We start from the raw sequence: 20347 nt of genomic DNA on the forward strand, positions 1-20347 counted from the left end.
AAGTCCAAGAGCAAAATAGCAAGGGATATATGATCGAAAAGTCCACTTCTCTGGTCAATATCCTTTGATCTGTAGTCCTTTATAGTGATTTTCTTTTAGCACACAAGTGCAGTGTCATGGAAACCTTCTGAAAACCCTAATCCTATGAAAATGAATCTGGTTGTATCGTCCATTAAGTTTCCATGGGTGCAATAAACGTATTCCACCTTCCTTAACTCAAATTCAGTTAAAATGTTTTCACCTATACATTGTTGCTTTAAACCTATTATAATCACTTTAATCAAATAGCACACATTTTTTAAATTAAAATTTCATAACATCTTTGCTGGAGGGCAAAAACACCCTTTTGCATTTACCACATGGCAAGTGCAGGAAAAAACTGACGTTGATATTATCAGCAGTCGGTGCTGACTGCAGGAAGTAGCTGGCCTCCCTACAGCCGTCTACTACTACTATTAATTATTTCTAAAGCGCTACCAGATGTATTCAGCGCTGTGCAGAGTCACAAAGAAAACAGTCCCTGCTCGAAAGAGCTTACAATCTAAATTGACAAGACAGACAAACAGGATATCACGGATACACTTAAGGGGAACGGTTAATCTGCTGGCAGGGTTGGTGGGCAGGGGGTAGTAGGGTTATGGATTAAAGGCTATATCAAAAAGGTGGTTTTTCGGTCTGCTTTTAAACAAGGTGAGGGAAGGGGCTTGGCAGGTAACTCGGGTAATTTATTCCAGGCATAGGGGGCAGCTAGATGAAAGGAACGAAGGGCTAGATTGACTAAGCAAACCGATCGTGTATCAATTGGTTTGTGAGCCCTTTGTGACCTGATTTCTCTTCGACCCGATTCACTAACCTGTGTCCCGATTATCCTCTGATCCGTGCATGCAAATGAGGGGAATTGGCATGCAAAGCAAGAAGGACGCGATTCACTACACTTTCCAACTGGCTGGCCGATCAAAAAACAAGCGACTGGTGAGGACCAGTCGCTTGTGCTAAAACTGTGCTCTCTGCCCTGATTCTCCTACTCCTACTCTGCCCTGCTATCTGCCCTCCTTCTCTGTTCCAATCTCTTGCTCTCAGCCCCGACTCTCCCCCCCCCCCCTTCCCCGCAGTGCAAGCCCATGGTTTTAACCCGCAGGCTTAAAGTGGGTTAAAACCAAGGGCTTGCAAAAAAAAAAAAGCTAAAACTAACACCAAACGCATACGCAGACCATCTACAGGGAAAGCAGATGGTCTGCGCATTTGTCAGGATCGCACACTAGCAATCCGTGTCGGCAGATGGGGACGTTCCTCCGATCGCCCCCATTTGAATATTAGTAGTTGCAGAATCCATTGGACCTGCCCGGATCAGACACGGATCGATCTAGCCCCAAGTCTGGAATTGGCAGTATCAATATCGGCCCCCTCAGTTTATGTTTAGCTGCAGCTGCTAAACTTGCTGTTTTATCGGTTGCGTCTGATTCGATCCATTTCTATGTTTTTGGAACCAAAATCATTAAATATTTTACTACAGTCTCTTGTCATCGCCAAACTTGATAATTGTAATTCCTTACTATTAAATATTACTCAAAAGGAAAAAAAATGGTTACAGATAATCCAAAATACCGCTGTGAAACTCATTCACAATGGAAAAAAATATGACCACGTAACTCCTTTTTTGATTGACTCACATTGGCTCCCTATTAGCCATCGTATAACCTTCAAAATTTTGCTTTTAGCATTTAAAATATTATCCTCTAATGAACCGCAATTTATAAATCGCATGCTTATTCCATACAACACATCTCGCTCCCTCCGTTCTACAGCCCAAAGGCTGCTCATTGTTCCTTCATTAAAAATTATTGGCACTAAACGTCACGATATATACTCGGTGATGGCTCCTCAGACCTGGAATACCCTACCGCAATATATAAGGGATGAAAATGACCTCAATCGATTTAAAAATAACTTAAAAACATTTCTTTTTAAAGACGCATTTAACCTTTGAATCTTAAATAATGTAGAAAACATCTCTGAAAACAAAAAGGTAAAAAAACAACAACATTTTTTTATATAGGAAAATTAATTTTATTACCTTCCCTCATGTTCTTTCCATTTACGGTTTTTTCGTTAATCTAGCTTAACACCAATTTTGTAATCTTTACCCCTTTTTTCCTCCTGTATCCAAGTTTGTCAGTACGTTTGTTCGTCTCGCCCATTTTAAATAGTATGTTAATTTTATGACTTACTTTTATATTTTGGTTGTAACTCGCTTAGTAAATTATGGCTAAGCGATTTATCAAATACAAATAAACTTGAACTTGGTTTATAAGTTCAAGTTCAAGTTTATTTGTATTTGATAAATCGCTTAGCCATAATTTACTAAGCGAGTTACAACCAAAATATAAAAGTAAGTCATAAAATTAACATACTATTTAAAATGGGCGAGACGAACAAACGTACTGACAAACTTGGATACAGGAGGAAAAAAGGGGTAAAGATTACAAAATTGGTGTTAAGCTAGATTAACGAAAAAACCATAAATGGAAAGAACATGAGGGAAGGTAATAAAATTAATTTTCCTATATAAAAAAATGTTGTTGTTTTTTTACCTTTTTGTTTTTACTAAGGGCCTTTTTACTAGATATAAATGGATTCTTAGTATTTAGCATGCACTGTACTTTAGTAAGTAAGCCCCTATGTAAACTGAGTTCATACTTTTATTAAAGATGTACATGTAACTACTCAAGTGAAGAGGAATTCTGTGTTCCCCCGGTCGTTCGCTGTTCAAGGTCCCGGTCATTCGCGGATTTTCTGACAGTGAATGACCGGACAGGAAAGGGCAGCCGGAACGGCAGGATAGAGCAGTCGGAGCACCGGCGAGTGAAGGAAATCACTCGCGGTATGCTCCAACCGCCTCTCCTGCACTAACGTCGGTCCTCACCAATCAGGAGCTGCGTGTCAAAGCAGCTCCTGCTTGGTGAGGCCCGACTTTAGTGCAGGAAGAGGCGGTCGGAGCATACCACAAGTAATTTCCTTCACTCGCTGGTGCTCTGGCTGCTCTCTCCTGCTTCTTCGGCTGCCATCTCCTATCTCACCCGCTAAAAACCATATTCGTGTTTTTTCAGCATTCGCGGAGTTCCTGGAACGGAACCCCCGCGAGTATTGGGGGAGTACTGTACTATAATTATAATATAGTCTTCATGACAAAAAATTTACAGGCGAAATACAGTCCTCTAGAGCAGTGTTTCCCAAGTTGGTCTTGGAGTACCCCCTTGCCAGTCAGGTTTTCAGGAGAAATGTGCATGAAATCGATTAGCATATAGGGGCTGATTCTATAAATGGCACCTAATTTGGCCGGCGTCTAAAAATATGGCGCTTAGGCACCATTTACAGGATCACAGCTATGTAAAAACTTAGGCACCTGAAATGTAGGCGAGGATTTTAAAGGCCTACATTTCAGGCACCCTACATTTTTGGAGCATTGCACTTAGTGGCGCTTAACTCACGCTCCACCCATAGAAACACCCGCTTAGGCATTAGGCGCCGTTAAGCGCATTACAATAGGCGCCTATCTTTTATGGAATCAAGCTCCCAATGACATTTTTTTAACCAATTATTGAGGCTGTTGAGAGTATTTTGCCAATTAAGTTAGGTGCCCTTTAGAATCAACCCCATAATGCCTCCATTATATGTAGATTTCGTCCATGTATATTCATTGTGGATATCCTGAAATCCTGACTGGCAAGGGGGCACACAACAAAGGAGTCGTGAGGGCAGGATGTCAATAGATCAGCCAAGGGTGTATAGTTCAAAATAACCACTTTATTAATGAAAATGCAGCAATGGCTCAATAGACTCGACACTGGCAGTGTTTTGGCATCTGTGCCTTTATCAAAGTTTCCAAGTTTTATTAAAATTTGATGAAACGCTAATCATACATTCTAAGCATTTTACAGTTAAAAAATTAAGAAGTTAAGAAGGGGAACAATTAACCAACTTATTAATGACATGACAATACCTACATGGGAACAACGGGATGGTAGGGAGAAATACAATTTTCAAAGAAAAGAGAACAATTAAAGTAAAAACAATAGGGAAAAGAGAGGGATCATATCAGTGTTAAATAAAAATAAGCAATACTACTGCACTCTTCTCCAGACTAGATAAGCATTCATTCATAAGTAACTTCCATCGAAACTCGTTCCTCTTTAGAAACCAGCCACCTGAATGCTAACTTGATCCTCAGATGTACCGCTTCACGTTCAAACTATTATCAACTTTTTAATTTTTTCTGTTCTGTTCTGTTATCTATATAGATATTAGTGTTATGACTGAATGCAATAATATACTGTTCTTTTATTTATATAATACTGTTCTTGTTTAAAAATCAATAAAGAATTATAAAAAAAAAATTTTTTTAAATTATGTTCATACTTAAATATTATCATTTATAAATGCTTTAAATGCTTAATAAATATATAAATTAGTTCTTAAGACTTAGCTTTAATGTTGTGGTCTCTGTTAGGGACTTTCTTTGCCAATATGTTTCTTCAGGTATATTAGTGACAGAAAGAACCGCAAGGCACAGGCGGAATAGAAATCCCTAATGTAATGTAATGTAAAAAGAAACACAGATGGGATAGTACGCCTTAGGAAACCAGACAGGAATTATGTAGAATAGGATTCCGATAAAGCCGAACTACTAAATGAATACTTCTGCTCAGTCTTTACCTGCGAGGCGCTGGGATCCGGTCCACAGTTGCAGGCAAGGGAAAGCTCGGAAGACCCGTTTCGAAATTTCGAGTTTACGCCCAGCAGCGTCTACTGTGAACTATCAAGACTCAAAGTGAACAAAGCCATGGGACCAGACAATCTACACCTCAGGGTGCTTAGGGAGTTGAGTGATGTCCTGGAAGTACCGTTATCCGCACTCTTCAATTTTTCCCTAAGTAGAGGAAGAGTCCTGTTGGACTGGAAAACAGCTAACGTCATTCCACTCCACAAAAAGGGATGCAGGACGGAGGCTGCGAATTACAGACCAGTGAGTCTCACATCAATAGTGAGTAAACTTATGGAAACACTAATCAAACATAAATTAGATACGATCCTGAACGAGGAGAATCTACGTGATCCCCATCAACATGGATTTACAAAGGGAAGGTCCTGCCAATCCAATCTAATCAGCTTCTTTGACTGGGTAACAAGAAAACTGGATATGGGGGAGTCCCTGGACGTCGTGTACTTGGACTTCAGTAAAGCTTTTGATAGCGTCCCACACCGCAGGTTACTGAGCAAGATGAGTTTGATGGGATTAGGTGAAACATTAACTGCATGGGTTAAAGACTGGCTTAGGGGTAGACTTCAGAGGGTGGTGGTTAATGGTACCCTCTCCGAAACGTCGGAGGTGATCAGTGGAGTGCCGCAGGGCTCGGTCTTGGGCTCGATCCTATTAACATTTTCGTAAGAGACCTGGCTCAGGGGCTTCAAGGTAAAATAACATTATTCGCCGATGACGGCAAACTATGCAACATAGTAGGCAAAAGCACATTGCCCGACAGTATGAAGCAGGACCTACTCTTACTAGAACATTGGTCCTTGACTTGGCAACTAAGCTTCAATGCCAAAAAGTGTAAGGTCATGCACCTTGGCAGCAAAAATCCATGCAGAACTTTCACCCTATATGGTGAGACCTTAGCTAGGACTGCAGCAGAACGAGACTTAGGAGTGATCATTAGTGAAGACATGAAAACTGCCAATCAAGTGGAGAAAGCTTCATCCAAGGCTAGACAAATGATGGGTTGTATCCGTAGAAGTTTCGTCAGCCAGAAGCCCGAAGTCATAATGCCGTTGTACAGATCCATGATGAGACCTCATCTGGAATATTGTGTACAATTCTGGAGGCCACATTACCAAAAAGATGTGCTGAGAGCTGAATCAGTTCAGCGAATGGCCACCAGGATGGTCTCAGGACAAAATTAGGGGTGGGAAACTGCACGGTGACACTAGGAAGTTCTTCTTCACTGAAAGGGTAGTTGATCGCTGGATTAGTCTTCCAATCCAGGTTATTGAGGCCAGCAGCGTGCCAGATTTTAAGGCCAGATGGGATAGACATGTGGGATCTATCCGCAAAGATAAATAGGGAGAATCATTAGAGTGGGCAGATTTGATGGGCCGTGGCCCTTATCTGCCGTCTATTTCTATGTTTCTATGTTTCAAGGATCTCCCGTATGAGGAACGGCTGAGTAAATTGCAGCTATACTCACTCGAGGAATGCAGAGAGAGGGGAGACATGATTGAGACGTTCAAATATATCACGGGCCGTATCGAGGTGGAAGATGATATCTTTTTTCTTAAAGGACCCACGGCCACAAGAGGGCATCCACTGAAAATCAGGGGCAGGAAATTTCATGGGGACACCAGGAAGTATTTCTTCACCGAAAGGGTGGTTGATCATTGGAATGATCTTCCACTGCAAGTAATTGAGGCCAGCAGCGTGCCAGATTTTAAGAAAAAATGGGATAGGCATGTGGGATCTCTTGGTGGAAGAAGTTAGGGGGGTGGGTCATTAGAGTGGGCAGACTTGATGGGCCGTGGCCCTTTTCTGTCGTCATTTTCTATATTTCTAACAAAGGCTTTTTGAAGGCTGGGTCCCTAATAGTAACATGCCATCAGTCTCGACCGCAGTTTTCAATAGATGAAGCTAAGTCTTAAGAACTAATTTATATATTTGTTAAGTATTTAAAGCATTTATAAATGATAATATTTAAGTATGAACATAATTAAATAGTTGATCCAGTGAAGCTTAACGTAATGAAATAGTTTGAACGTGGAGTGGTGCATCTGAGGATCAAGTTAGCATTCAGGTGGCTGGTTTCTAAAGAGGAACGAATTTCGGTGGAAATAAAAATAGGCAGTATTTGGCTGAGATATTGACATCCTGCCCTCACGACTCCCTCGTTATGTGCTTTCGTCCTTTCATCGAGGCCTGGCCCTGGCTTCCGATTCAGTGGCAAGGGGGTACTCCAGGACCGACTTGGGAAACGCTGCTGTAGAGGGTAAGCCTCTAGAGAGGGCTCGCAAATGACCAGAATATCAGTATCTATGCACTGATGATAATTCCAATATTGAGGTTGTGAGCTATGCTATAAAATGGCATCTAAATGCAATATTGCATGCTTTGAAAGTGGGCACAGACATGGGTGGGTCATGGGTGGGGCAAAGGGTTAACGTGTAAATTATAGGCTATTACACAACTTGTGTGCATTTGTTTTAGCAATCTAGGTGTGAGCATTTATACCAACTCTGGCTGGTGTAAGTAAGTGGCCTTGCCTAAAATATAGGCACATATTTGACCTGTTATGCCGGTATTCTATAAAGGAAAATAGGTGCCTACTTTCCTTCATATAATTGACTTCAGGTAGGTGCATTCTTGGTACTAATGTACAGGCACCACATTGCAGAAATACCTCCTTCGTATGTAGAGGGAGCCCTAGAATGATACAGCACAATGGCCATATACAAGGCCAGTGCAGAGCAAGAATTGTAGGGAACTTTAGCACTCTATTTTCAAAATATTTTCTCTCATTTCTGCCCATGTCATAGCTGCTTTGAAAATGGAGCCCGTGCAGGTTGGACTGTACTGTATTATTAGTCCCAGGTCTCTGGTCCCCTGCCCTAATGCCTAGAGAGCTAGACAGGTCCGTTCATTAATGAATGTTTGTTTCTGTGCTAAGGTAATGTAATCTGTTAGCCCAGACAAATGGAAAAGAAGCATCAGCAAACAACATGGTAATATGTTTTTGTTGGACTAACCAAGCATATTTGTGACAAGCTTTTGAGAGATACATTCCATTCATCCCGACTCAGCACAACTGATACCAACCTCATGTTTTCTTAACTTGTTTCATTACTTCAGTATCGAGCATTGCATCTCACTCCATCGCTGAAAACATTTTTCTCGTTACCACTGACGGAGCTTGTGTTAATCAATTTCAATAAGCTACTCATTTCACAGAGCAGAAAAGGCTGGCTTGATTAGATATTGTTTGTAATTATTGGCTTGTGCATGTGTCATATTTTTGTCTCTGCTCTTTCTCTCTTTTTATCTCCCAGCTGCAGAAAAATATCCTAACACCAGAATGCACTTTGAACACAGGCTGCACAACTGCAATGTTGAATTGGGTGCGATGACCTTTCTTAGGTAATGGGATGGGGAGTCGTATTTCAAATGTGTTGCAGCTGTCACTCTTAATGATTAATAGATCCTCAAATAACGAAAGGGGAAGGACAAGTCACTTCTAATTCTTTTCTTAAAAAGACAATGATCAAAGACATAGGCCTAAATGCACTAAAGTCAGCGATCCTCAAACGATTGTCGCTAGACCGGTTTTGACTTGTTTAGCAACGATCGGATTTGCCGACCCGATGCAGAAAACAGCTCAACCTGTGTTTTTTTTGCAGGATCGCTCATTCTCTGATCCGGCCATTCAAATAAGGTCATTAATATTGAAATACCATGTAAACTAGCAGAGCGTTTGATGCTTTAACATGGCTTCCCGATGCACAAAAAAAAGTGAGCACTTATAGTGATCTGAGAAAAGCGACTAATCTAGACCAGTCGTTTACCTGTCATACTGATACAAAAATATTTATAAGATGCCATACCTTTCTTTTTTAATGGGCACAGATGGGGGTGGGTCATTAGAGTGGGCAGACTTGGTGGGCCGTGGCCCTTTTCTGCCATCATTTTCTATGTTTCTATGATGCTGTGTGTGTGTTATGCACAATATCTGCCCCCCCCTCAAAAAGAAGAAAAAAGCCCTCCCGCTGATGATTACCCTCCCCGACATCCCCGACGAACCGGCACCGGGTACCGACCCCCCTGTGCCAGTGAAAATCAGCAGGAGGGATGCCCACTCCTTCCGGCCATGCCAACCACCCCCTCCCCCCGCATGAGAAAAAATCGGCAGGAGGGAAGCCCACTGCCTCCTAACATGCCAATACCCCCCCATGAAAAAAATTGGCAGGAGAGATGCCCACTCCCTCATGCCAATGGAGGCCCCCCACACCAGGCACCACCCCAGAACCATCCCCTCTCCTCCCCCTTTCCCCCTCAAAAAAAACAGGAGGAAAGTCCACTCTCTCTCTCTTGCCACCGTATACTCCTCTGAACCTCCCTCCCCAGTACCTTTATCTGAAGAGAGCAGGAGGGAGACTCCAAAATACGGGTCTTTCCCTCCTCGGTGCATCATGTGATGCATGGAGAGGGGCCTAAGGCCCTGATTGTCTCAGTCCTTGGGAGGGGCCTTAGGTGTCTGAGTCAATCGGGGCCTTAGGCCCCTTCCCTTGCATCACATGATGCACCAAGGAAGAGAAGGCTAGCCATTTTGGATTGGTGGGCCTCAGAGCTGGAGGGACTGGGCCTCCCTCCTGCTCTCTTCAGACAAAGGTATGGTGGGGGTAGGTTCGGGGGAGCGTCCGGTGGCAGGAGGGAGTGGCCATCCCTCCTGCCTTTTTTTTTTAATGAGACAGATATTGTGTGTGTGTGTGTGTGTGTAACACACCCACAGCATCTGTGTCCATGAAAATAAAGGTTTCTTGCCCCAAACAGCTAAGTTGCAGGAGTCTTCCCTTACCTCCCAGCTGTTCGGCCTTCCCCTGCCGGCTCTGTGCATGTATAAAAGTTGCTCTCACAGCAATCAGTTGGTCAGGAGAGATGGAGATTAAGATGAACCTCTGCACAAATCATTTGCATGCAAAATTTTTTTATGCATCAATAGCTCTTTTAGAATCAGCCAAAAATTGGATCGGAGTGGACCCACGCGGTCTTACCAATTCTGTTTAGTGCATCTAAACCAGGGGTAGGGAACTCCGGTCCTCGAGAGCCGTATTCCAGTTGGGTTTTCAGGATTTCCCCAATGAATATACATGAGATCTATTTGCATGCATAATGAAAATGGGCAAAATACCTGTTTATGAGCTGAAGGCAGTAAAACCCTATGCAAGATTATCTTACCCATCAAATTATTTTGTACTTTAGAAAAATTGATCATCATTTGCAAAAGAGTGACATTTTCAAGTTTAAAGTTTATTATGGATTTGATTAATCGCTTATTCAAAATTCTAAGCGATGTACAAAGGAGTAAAATAATGAATTACAATTATCCAGGGGAAACAAACCAGATAAATACGACTGACTTGTCAAAACATATGGTACAAAAGAAAAAAATAGGGAAAGAAATACAAGTTAATATATTTTAGAAGAATTTATTTCTTTTCAGTTGGAAAATATACTTTGATCAACATTATCAAGTAATTTCCTAAATTTATATTTTTTATTGGTAAAATATAGAAATAAAATAAAAAAACAAAAGAAATAAGGTAATACCTTTTTTATTGGATTAATTCAATACAGTTTTTATTAAATTTGGGGATGAAGGAATCAACATTAGACAAGGAGTGTGAGTGCTTATGCAGCAAAACCAGCATTTGAATAACATCAGTCACAATTAATTAAAATTTAAACTTATTAAAATTTAATATACCACCTAGCCCAGATGCATTTAGGCATTTTACAGTTACACAGATATAAAATAAATAAGATAACAAATAAAAAAATCTTCATCAAAATGAAAGGAAAGATCTAATTCATTCATATACACCTACAATTATAAAACAAACTCCTCCAAAATATTCAGTGCACTAATAGACCTAAACATCCCCATCGAGATGACAATCAAATGTCAATTTAAAACAGTGAGTTTTGAGTATCATTTTAATTTTTTTTCACAGACATTTCTACTTATGAGAGGCATAAAGTGACATGGTTAAGGATAATCTAGATACACTTCTCCTTATGAGAAGCTCAGAGTGATATGGGGACTAAAACTATGCCAGGGTACACCTGGCGGGGCCTCCGCGTGTGCGGATCGCTGGTCTTGATGGACCTAGGGTCTGTTCCGGGGATGGCACTTCTTATGTTCTTATGTAAAAGCCTGAGGTAGACTGTTCCAGAGAGTATGAGGTGCTATCCAAGCAAATACACTATAATGCATTTCAACCCATTGGGCACTAGACACTGGTAAACCGGTCATATAATATTCGTGAGCTGATCTTAAAGTTCTCACAGGATTATATGGTTTCACTAACGTACTTAAATACAAAAGTTGTTTATCATAAAACGCACAATGTGACAATAAAAGAATTTTAAATTGGATTCTGTAAAACATAGGCAACCCATGATAATGCACAAATAGAGGAGTAATGTGCTCGTACTTCTTTACTAAACTAAACTAAACTAAACCTTGGGTTTATATACCGCACCATCTCCACGAATGCGGAGCTCGGCACGGTTTACAGGAAGAAAGATGAGAGAGGAACTACAGTGGAGAGATTAAAGAGTTAGGTGTAAAGGGGGAAGGTGAGAGGCCTAAGAGGGGGGAAGTGTTACAGTTTTGAGAATAGCCAGGTTTTTAGGTGTTTGTGGAAGAGTTGGAGGGAGCTTGAGGTTCGGAGAGGGGAGGGGAGGTTATTCCAGATCTCAGTGATTCTAAAGGGGAGGGATGACCCACGTTTGCCTACATGGGAAATACCTTTTATGGAAGGGAAGGATAGTTTAAAAATTTGGGAGGATCTGGAGGAAGTAGGGGTTGGGGAGTTCCAGGATAGAGGGATAACGGCAGGAAGGATGCCATGTAGGATCTTGTAGGCCAGACACGCACATTTGAAGTGGATCCTGGGGATTACTGGGAGCCAATGGAGCTTAGACAGGAGTGGTGAGACGTGATCAAATTTACCCCCTCTAAGCAATCTAAGTGCTGTATTTTGAATCGTCTACAAGCATTTTAAACCAACAACTGGCAGACCAACATAGATCATATTAGCATAATCTGATTGAGAGATTAATAAAGAAAGTAACAATATTTGAAATCTGTTACTCTGCCGGTGCAAATTGATTTCTTACCTATGGAAGATAGAAGCATCTGTACCTTAACAGGGAAACTAAAAAGGTATGTTCAGAAATGACATAGCAATTTTGATAAAGACTTGAGAACAGCTGTAAATATACTCATGGTCAATATGGCAATTGTGTAAATTTTATATTCTTTTAAACCTTTTTTTTGCTTTATAGAAAAAATGAAGAAACTGTCGAAGCTACTTGTGATCTCATAGTGGGCTGTGATGGAGCTTTTTCTGCGGTTAGAAAACAGTTTATGAGGCAGCCTCGTTTTAACTATAGTCAAGTGTACATACCCCATGGATACAAAGAACTGACTATTCCACCCAAGAATGGAGATGTATGTTTGTTATACAACACTCTTACCTATTATTGTCTCGTTCTCTCGGCTTAGCATTACAATATTTATATTCACATTATAGCAAGCTTATACAGTAGAATGCTTCTCAAAGATGGTAAAAAAAAAAAAAAAGAGTGATGAAATGAATAAAGCACTTTAGACAAATCATTTTAATAAGACTGGAGTGGAGGATACCTTGATTTTATATTTTAATGGGTTTATTTTCGAGTACATAAGATAAAAAGGGTGCAAAATGGGATAGAACCATGCCCCTATTAGTTGAGCTCTATTGGCTCTCAGTGGAGTTAAGAATTAAATTTTAAACTGCTTATTATGATGCATAAATGTGCTTGGGGGTTAGGGCCAGAGTAAATCTGTAATATGATTTCTGTTTATAGGACCATATGTTAGGGATTGCAAATTATTGGTCACTAGACACTGGATCTTGAAAGGCTGAGCCTATGTAAACAGAATGCATTGCCAAGGACATTTACATTATGAGAGAAGTCATCTTTTGGAAACCATTAAATATTTTCAGGCTCATAATCAAAAAACATAGACATCCAAAAAGCATCCTAAATCAGCACTTGGACGTCCTAATTGCCGATAATTGAAACTATCTTTCTGTATGTCTAGCGAGGTGTCCCAGCCTTTGTGCGTTCAGAGCACAAGATGGGTATGATGGAGGCATTCTATGGGCGGGCTTTAGGTGGTCTCAAGGGTGGGTTAGACATTTTGCAGCGGTAAACATTTTGCAAGATATCCCGGATGGAACTTATATATTTGGCAGTAGTAGACCTGTTTTAGAAGGGCCTAAGTGCCACAAAAGGTGACCAGATGACCACTGCATACATTAAAATAAGATAACCCCCACACTCCTCCAGTGCCCACTGACCCCCTTCCACAGCACAAAAATAGAACAAAAAGGTACATACCTGTCTCTAAAACAGTAGCATATGAGTTGGGGAAGCCTAGTAGAGCTGCAAACAGGTGTCTTAAGTAGCCTGGTGGGTGGGCTAGTGAACCATAGAGGAGGACCCAGGCCCATAAACCACTCTAACCACTACATTTATGATAGAACGTGTGAGCCCAACCAAACCCTTCTATACTGCCTTAAAGGTGCCACCTGCAGCCATAAGTGCTATTGAGGTAGTACACAGGAAGGTATAGTAGGTTTTGGGAGGCTATGGTTATGGTTGAGATATACAGTAGAGAATAGCATGGGGACTGTTTCCCGTGGGTAGCCATTAGTGCTGCCTGATTCGTGATTTGAATCAATTCTCCGATTCACTTTGAGTGAATCGATTCGAATCAGTTTTTTCTATTGAAGAAAATCGGACTTACCAATTCATTGGTCCCCTTGCTACCACCGCTTTTGCCTGGCCAAGGAGGAGAGGAAAGAGCCTTCCTGCCAGGAAGGAGAGAGCCTTGCTGCCCCGATCTGCACCAGAGACCCGTTCGGGCTTTTTCTCTGCCACCAGAGTCCTTGCTTCTGATGTAACTTCTGGTTTTGCAAAACTGGAAGTTATATCGAAGCAAGGACTCTGGTGGCAGAGGGAAATCCTGAATGGATCTCTGGTGCAGATCGGAGCAGCAAGGCTCTCTCCTTCCTGGCAGCAAGGCTCTCTCCTCTTCTCCCTGGCCAGGCAAAAACGACGATAGCGAATGCAATTCACTACCCTGCCGTTACTCCGGGCGTCTTCTCTCTATTCGGCCGCCCAAGCGGAAACAGGAAGTTTTCACTGAGGGCGGGCTGCAGTGGAGAGAAGATGCAAGGAGTGCTGGCAGGAGTAGATCATTACTGCCACCGGCAGACCTCTTTGGGAAAGGTGCGGACTCTCTTTGGGAAAGGTGCGGGGGTGTGGTGGTGGTGGGGGCTTAGGAGTGCCATAAAAAAAATTAAAAAAGGGAGATGGAGGGAGAGGGGAGATGGGGAGTTGGTGGACTGGAGCAGAGATGGGGAGAAAATAGATAGGAGAAATGAACTTGGTGGAGGGGGGAGATGGACTTGGGGGAAGATCATGGAGAGGGGAGATGGAGGAAGGATAGAAGAAATAAGGATCTAAAAACAGGAGAGGGAGAGAGATGGACAATGGGATTTAGGGAGAGAAGGAACAGAAAGGGAGAGAAGTTGGACACAAGGGATGGTGTGAAGGGGGAGATAGAGATGCTGGAGAGGAGGGTGGTTGGGAAGAGAAAGGGAAACATGGTGGACCCTGGGGTGGTGGGGAAGGAGAGAGAGATGAAGGATGAAAGGGTAATTCAAAAAAGGTGGATCTGTGGATGGAGACCAAAAAAAGGAAAGATACCAGATCTTCGGGGGAGGAAAAGGGAGGACAGAGATGGCAGATGGATGGTTAGCATGGAGAAAGAAGAAAGAAGGAGACCCTGGCAAGCAAGTTATCAGAAGACAACCGGAGCCGGGGACCGATAAGATCTGAATAATGATCAGACAACAAAAGGTAGAAAAAATAATTTTATTTTCTGTTTTGTTGTGTTAGACCACGAACGTGAGCTAGGATTTAAGAGAGAGAGAGGAAAAGTATTTTTTGTTTATTTTCTTTACACCACAGTGCCAGTGTGGGTAGGAGAGGGCAAAGTGGGTGAAAAGGCTATAAAAGGTGAAGAGGCTATAAAATAAACGCACCAGGATATTTGAAAAAAACATCTACTTGGGCAGGAAAATCGAATCGAATCGAAAAATCGATTCAACAGGCTGATTAGAATCAAATCAAATTTTTTTTTTCCTGAATCAGGCAGCACTCGTAGCCATGCCTAACATGTAAGAATGGGAGGAAAAAAATGGGTACGTGGATAAGGCTTTTCACGGCACGTGGAGCTGTGAATGGCCTTGTCCCCATAGTAAATGATTTGCTGAGAATTGCCACCTTTCTCACCCCTCCCAGCCAGCAGCCCACCTCCCTCCTTATCATGGGTCCAACAGCCCCCTCCCTCCCTCCTGATTGGGTGTCAAAACCAGCAAAAAAAGACACCCCCCCCCCCAAATCAAACCTGTGATTCACCTGGGTTGGCCCCTTTGTTCCTCCCAGGACAGACCTATCAGGCTCTTAGAAGCTTCATAGAACAAAGTTTCCAAGTTTATTAAATAGTTTGATTTATCGCCTATTCAAAATTCTAGGCGATGTACAAATAGTTCAAAAATTTAGATAACATATCATTCAGACATACAATAAATTTGGGTAAAAAAAGTAAACTTATTTAAACAGTTATCAATACAAAGAGGCAACATCGCACACAGGGCTACTCTGGAACCACCTTCCCGCCAAGTCCCTTCTTCTGATGTAACTTCCGGCAAAACCTTTCCTGGCTGAATACTTAGAAGTCTGACTTACTTGGCTGAAGAAAGACTGTTGTACGAGTAAGACTGTGTTTGGGGTGTGGCAGTCACAAGCCACAGCCTATATTGGATCCTGTCAGCCATAGGCTCATCTCAGGACTTTTTGAACAAAGAAACTGTCCCTCAGTCATACACCTAGCCCCTGTGAAGTAATAGGGCTCAGTGTTTTCTGTAAAGAGCTTTCTTTTCTACTTGTGCTTGTGTCTGGCTGTTGTGTACCGGCCCAGACTCTTTCCTGCTTACACTGTTACAGTTATAAATTAAATTGTTTCCACTTTGATTTCTTTTCCAGTTTGCCATGGAGCCTAATTACCTCCATATTTGGCCCAGGAATACTTTCATGATGATTGCTTTACCTAATCTGGTAAGGATTATCACGTTTTGTACATCTTTATTATCATCACAATGAAGACTGATATAGTTACCACCACTTTACTGATTCTAAATGTGTGTTATTTTTCTCTTCTTTTGTCTTAGTACATAGGAAGGATTTCATTCTCTCTTTATTTTAACACATTTCTAACTTGTATTGTCTACAATTCTGAGTGAGGTATAACAAACCATTTATTAAAATAATACAGCAAATACTATGGGCTCCTTTTACAAAGGTACACTAACGGTTTTAGCTCGCGCTAAAATACCCCGCGCGCTAGCCGCTACCACCTCCTTTTAAGCAGGCAGTAATTTTTTGGCTAGTGCACTAATCTTGTGCATGCGCTAAAAACGCTAGTGCACCTTTGTAAAAGGAGTTCTATGTTTGTAGGTAAACTGCCCCTTAGAGGTATCCCCAAAGCATTTGCTAAGTAGTTACTTAAATTTAACTCAGATCCATCTCTTCCAGTCCATTTGTCTTTTGCTCTGTCTCCCAGCCTGGCAGGGCCGGTGTTAGACCCAGGGCCCAAGGCAGAAAATAAGGAGGGGCCCCCATTTCTTCTTTTCCCTGCCCGCTCCTTTCCTATTTAATAGGCAGCTCAGAAGAACTTCCTGGTGCTTCTCTTCTCTGTCCCCCTCCCTTGGATTTTATGCTGTACTTTATTCTATCCTGTGAGAACTCAGACTCATTTTCTTCAACGTGTATATTTGTGCAATGGCGGCTCCTGCTGCAAAGGCTGACAAAAACACATACACTCCAGCAGGTATTTTAGAAAAGGCTCTGTACCAGCAAATTCTTTTCCAAAATACAATTGAGCACATCTCAGACTGAACGTGCTCGATTCTGATCTCTGCATTCTCTGTAAAGGTGGAGAGTGTGGCACAGTGGTTAAAGTTGTAGCCTCAGCACCCTGAGGTTGTGAGTTCAAACCCACACTGTTCCTTGTGACCCTGGGCAAGTCACTTAATCCCCCTATTGCCCCAGGTACATTAGATAGAGTGTAAGCCCACCAGGACAGACAGGGAAAAATGCTTGAGTTCCTGAATAAATTGATATAAACTGTTCTGAGCTCCTCTGGTAGAATGGTATGGAAAATTGAATAAAAAATAAAATAGGGCTTCAGACATTTTTCTTTTTGAGGAAGTGCATTTTTTCCAAATTTCTATGATATAACAGACTCTGAAATGTAAGTAAACCAGAACTCCCAAAATATTGCCACAGTTATAAAATTCTAACATAAAAATGCTCTTTTCACTTGCAAATATTGCAAATCAATGCTGAGAAGATATGTTGGTATGAGGAAATAAAATATTGCTGTCTTATGTTAAAAATTAAAGGCATCTATAAATAAAAAGTACAAACTAGTCCCCCTTAGGAAATCAGACATTGGAAAAAGAATAAAAAGACTATCCCCTAATATTCAGCCATGGTGGCAAGGCTGCGGAGTCAGTATACCAAACCTTTGACTTGACTCCAGAGCCCTGGTCAGCATTTGATTTAAGTGCTGGCTACTACAGTTTATTTATACCTAGGTATTCAACGCTGATATTCAGATACCAGATGACACTGGTACCTGGATAACTACCCACATAAACATAGTAAGATAGTAGATGACGGCAGATAAAGACCCGAATGGTCCATCCAGTCTGCCCAACCTGATTCAATTTAAATTTTTTTTTTTTAAATTTTTTCTTCTTAGCTATTTCTGGGCAAGAATCCAAAGCTTTACCCGGTACTGTGCTTGGGTTCCAACTGCCGAAATCTCTGTTAAGACTTACTCCAGCCCATCTACACCCTCCCAGCCATTGAAGCCCTCCCCAGCCCATCCTCCACCAAATGGCCATACACAGACACAGACCGTGCAAATCTGCCCAGTACTGGCCTAGTTCAATATTTAATATTATTTTCTGATTCTAAATCTTCTGTGTTCATCCCACGCTTCTTTGAACTCAGTCACAGTTTTACTCTCCACCACCTCTCTCGGGAGCGCATTCCAGGCATCCACTACCCTCTCCGTAAAGTAGAATTTCCTAACATTGCCCCTGAATCTACCACCCCTCAACCTCAAATTATGTCCTCTGGTTTTACTATTTTCCTTTCTCTGGAAAAGATTTTGTTCTTCGTTAATACCCTTCAAGTATTTGAACGTCTGAATCATATCTCCCCTGTCTCTCCTTTCCTCTAGGTCTAGGGTATACATATTCAGGGCTTCCAGTCTCTCCTCATACGTCTTCTGGCGCAAGCCTCCTATCATTTTCGTCGCCCTCCTCTGGACCGCCTCAAGTCTTCTTACGTCTTTCGCCAGATACGGTCTCCAAAACTGAACACAATACTCCAAGTGGGGCCTTACCAATGATCTGTACAGGGGCATCAACACCTTCTTCCTTCTACTGACTACGCCTCTCTTTATACAGCCCAGCATCCTTCTGGCAGCAGCCACTGCCTTGTCACACTGTTTTTTCACCTTTAGATCTTCGGACACTATAACCCCAAGGTCCCTGTCCCCGTCCGTGCATATCAGCTTCTCTCCTCCCAACATATACGGTTCCTTCCTATTATTAATCCCCAAATGCATTATTCTGCATTTCTTTGCATTGAATTTTAGTTGCCAGGCATTAGACCATTCCTCTAATTTTTGCAGATTTTTTTTCATATTTTCCACTCCCTCTTCGGTGTCTACTCTGTTACAAATCTTGGTATCATCTGCAAAAAGGCACACTTTTCCTTCTAACCCTTCAGCAATGCCACTCACAAACATATTGAACAGGATTGGCCCCAGCACCGAACCCTGAGGGACTCCACTAGTCACCTTTCCTTCCTTCGAGTGACTTCCATTAACCACCACCCTCTGGCGTCTGTCCGACAGCCAGTTTCTGACCCAGTTCACCACTTTGGGTCCTAACTTCAGCCCTTCAAGTTTGTTCAACATCCTCCTATGAGGAACTGTATCAAAGGCTTTGCTGAAATCCAAGTAAATTACATCTAGCATATGTCCTCGATCCAGCTCTCTGGTCACCCAATCAAAAAATTCAATCAGGTTCGTTTGGCACGATTTACCTTTTGTAAAGCCATGTTGCCTCGGATCCTGTAACCCATTAGATTCAAGGAAGTACACTATCCTTTCTTTCAGCAACACTTCCATTATTTTTCCAGCAACTGAAGTGAGGCTCACCGGCCTGTAGTTTCCTGCTTCATCCCTGTGACCACTTTTATAAATAGGGACCACATCCGCTCTCCTCCAATCCCCAGGAATCACTCCCGTCTCCAGAGATTTGTTGAACAAGTCTTTAATAGGACTCGCCAGAACCTCTCTGAGCTCCCTTAGTATCCTGGGATGGATCCCGTCTGGTCCCATCGCTTTGTCCACCTTCAGTTTTTCAAGTTGCTCATAAACACCCTCCTCCGTGAACGGTGCAGAATCTACTCCATTTTCTCGTGTAACTTTGCCAGACAATCTCGGTCCTTCTCCAGGATTTTCTTCTGTGAACACAGAACAGAAGTATTTGTTTAGCACATTTGCTTTCTCCTCATCACTCTCTACATATTGGATCCCAGCATCTTTTAGCCTAGCAATTCCATTTTTTATCTTCCTCCTTTCACTAAGATATCTGAAAAAATTTTTATCTCCCTTTTTTACATTTTTAGCCATTTGTTCTTCCGCCTGTGCCTTCGTCAAATGTATCTCTCTCTCTTGGCTTCTTTCAGTTTCATCCTGTAGTCCTTTCTGCTCTCCTCTTCTTGGGTTTTTTTATATTTCATGAACGCCAACTCTTTCGCCTTTATTTTCTCAGCCACTAGGTTGGAGAACCATATCGGCTTCCTTTTTCTCTTGTTTTTATTGATTTTCTTCACATAAAGGTCCGTAGCCATTTTTATCGCTCCTTTCAGCTTAGACCACTGTCTTTCCACTTCTCTTATGTCCTCCCATCCTAACAGCTCTTTCTTCAGGTACTTTCCCATTGCATTAAAGTCTGTACGTTTGAAATCTAGGACTTTAAGTATTGTGCGGCCGCTCTCCACTTTAGCCGTTATATCAAACCAAACCGTTTGATGATCGCTACTTCCCAGGTGAGCACCCACTCGAACATTAGAGATACTCTCTCCATAGAGATCCAATATCGCTTTTTCCCTTGTGGGTTCCGTCACCATTTGTCTGAGCAGAGCCTCTTGAAAGGCATCCACTATCTCCCTACTTCTTTCCGATTCCGCAGATGAAACATTCCAGTCCGCATCCAGCAGGTTGAAATCTCCCAACAGCAGAACCTCCTCTTTCCTTCCAAACTTTTGGATATCCACAATCAGATCCTTATCTAATTGCAATTGAGTCGGAGGTCTGTA

The 20347-nt window shown here is 42.0% G+C and overlaps 1 protein-coding gene across 3 annotated transcripts in view; it reads left to right on the top strand.

Moving 5' to 3' along the window:
• Nucleotides 1-20347, top strand: part of KMO (kynurenine 3-monooxygenase) — a 102304-nt gene that overhangs the window by 55126 nt on the left and 26831 nt on the right. For all 3 annotated transcript variants that reach the window (XM_033938353.1, XM_033938354.1, XM_033938355.1), the window contains 3 exons: nucleotides 8095-8182; nucleotides 12113-12278; nucleotides 15929-16000. In XM_033938353.1, coding sequence (XP_033794244.1) covers nucleotides 8095-8182; nucleotides 12113-12278; nucleotides 15929-16000 — 326 coding nt within the window. The remainder of the gene's footprint in view (nucleotides 1-8094; nucleotides 8183-12112; nucleotides 12279-15928; nucleotides 16001-20347) is intronic.

Source organism: Geotrypetes seraphini, chromosome 3 (genome assembly GCF_902459505.1).
Source record: "Geotrypetes seraphini chromosome 3, aGeoSer1.1, whole genome shotgun sequence".
Taxonomy (NCBI): domain Eukaryota; kingdom Metazoa; phylum Chordata; class Amphibia; order Gymnophiona; family Dermophiidae; genus Geotrypetes; species Geotrypetes seraphini.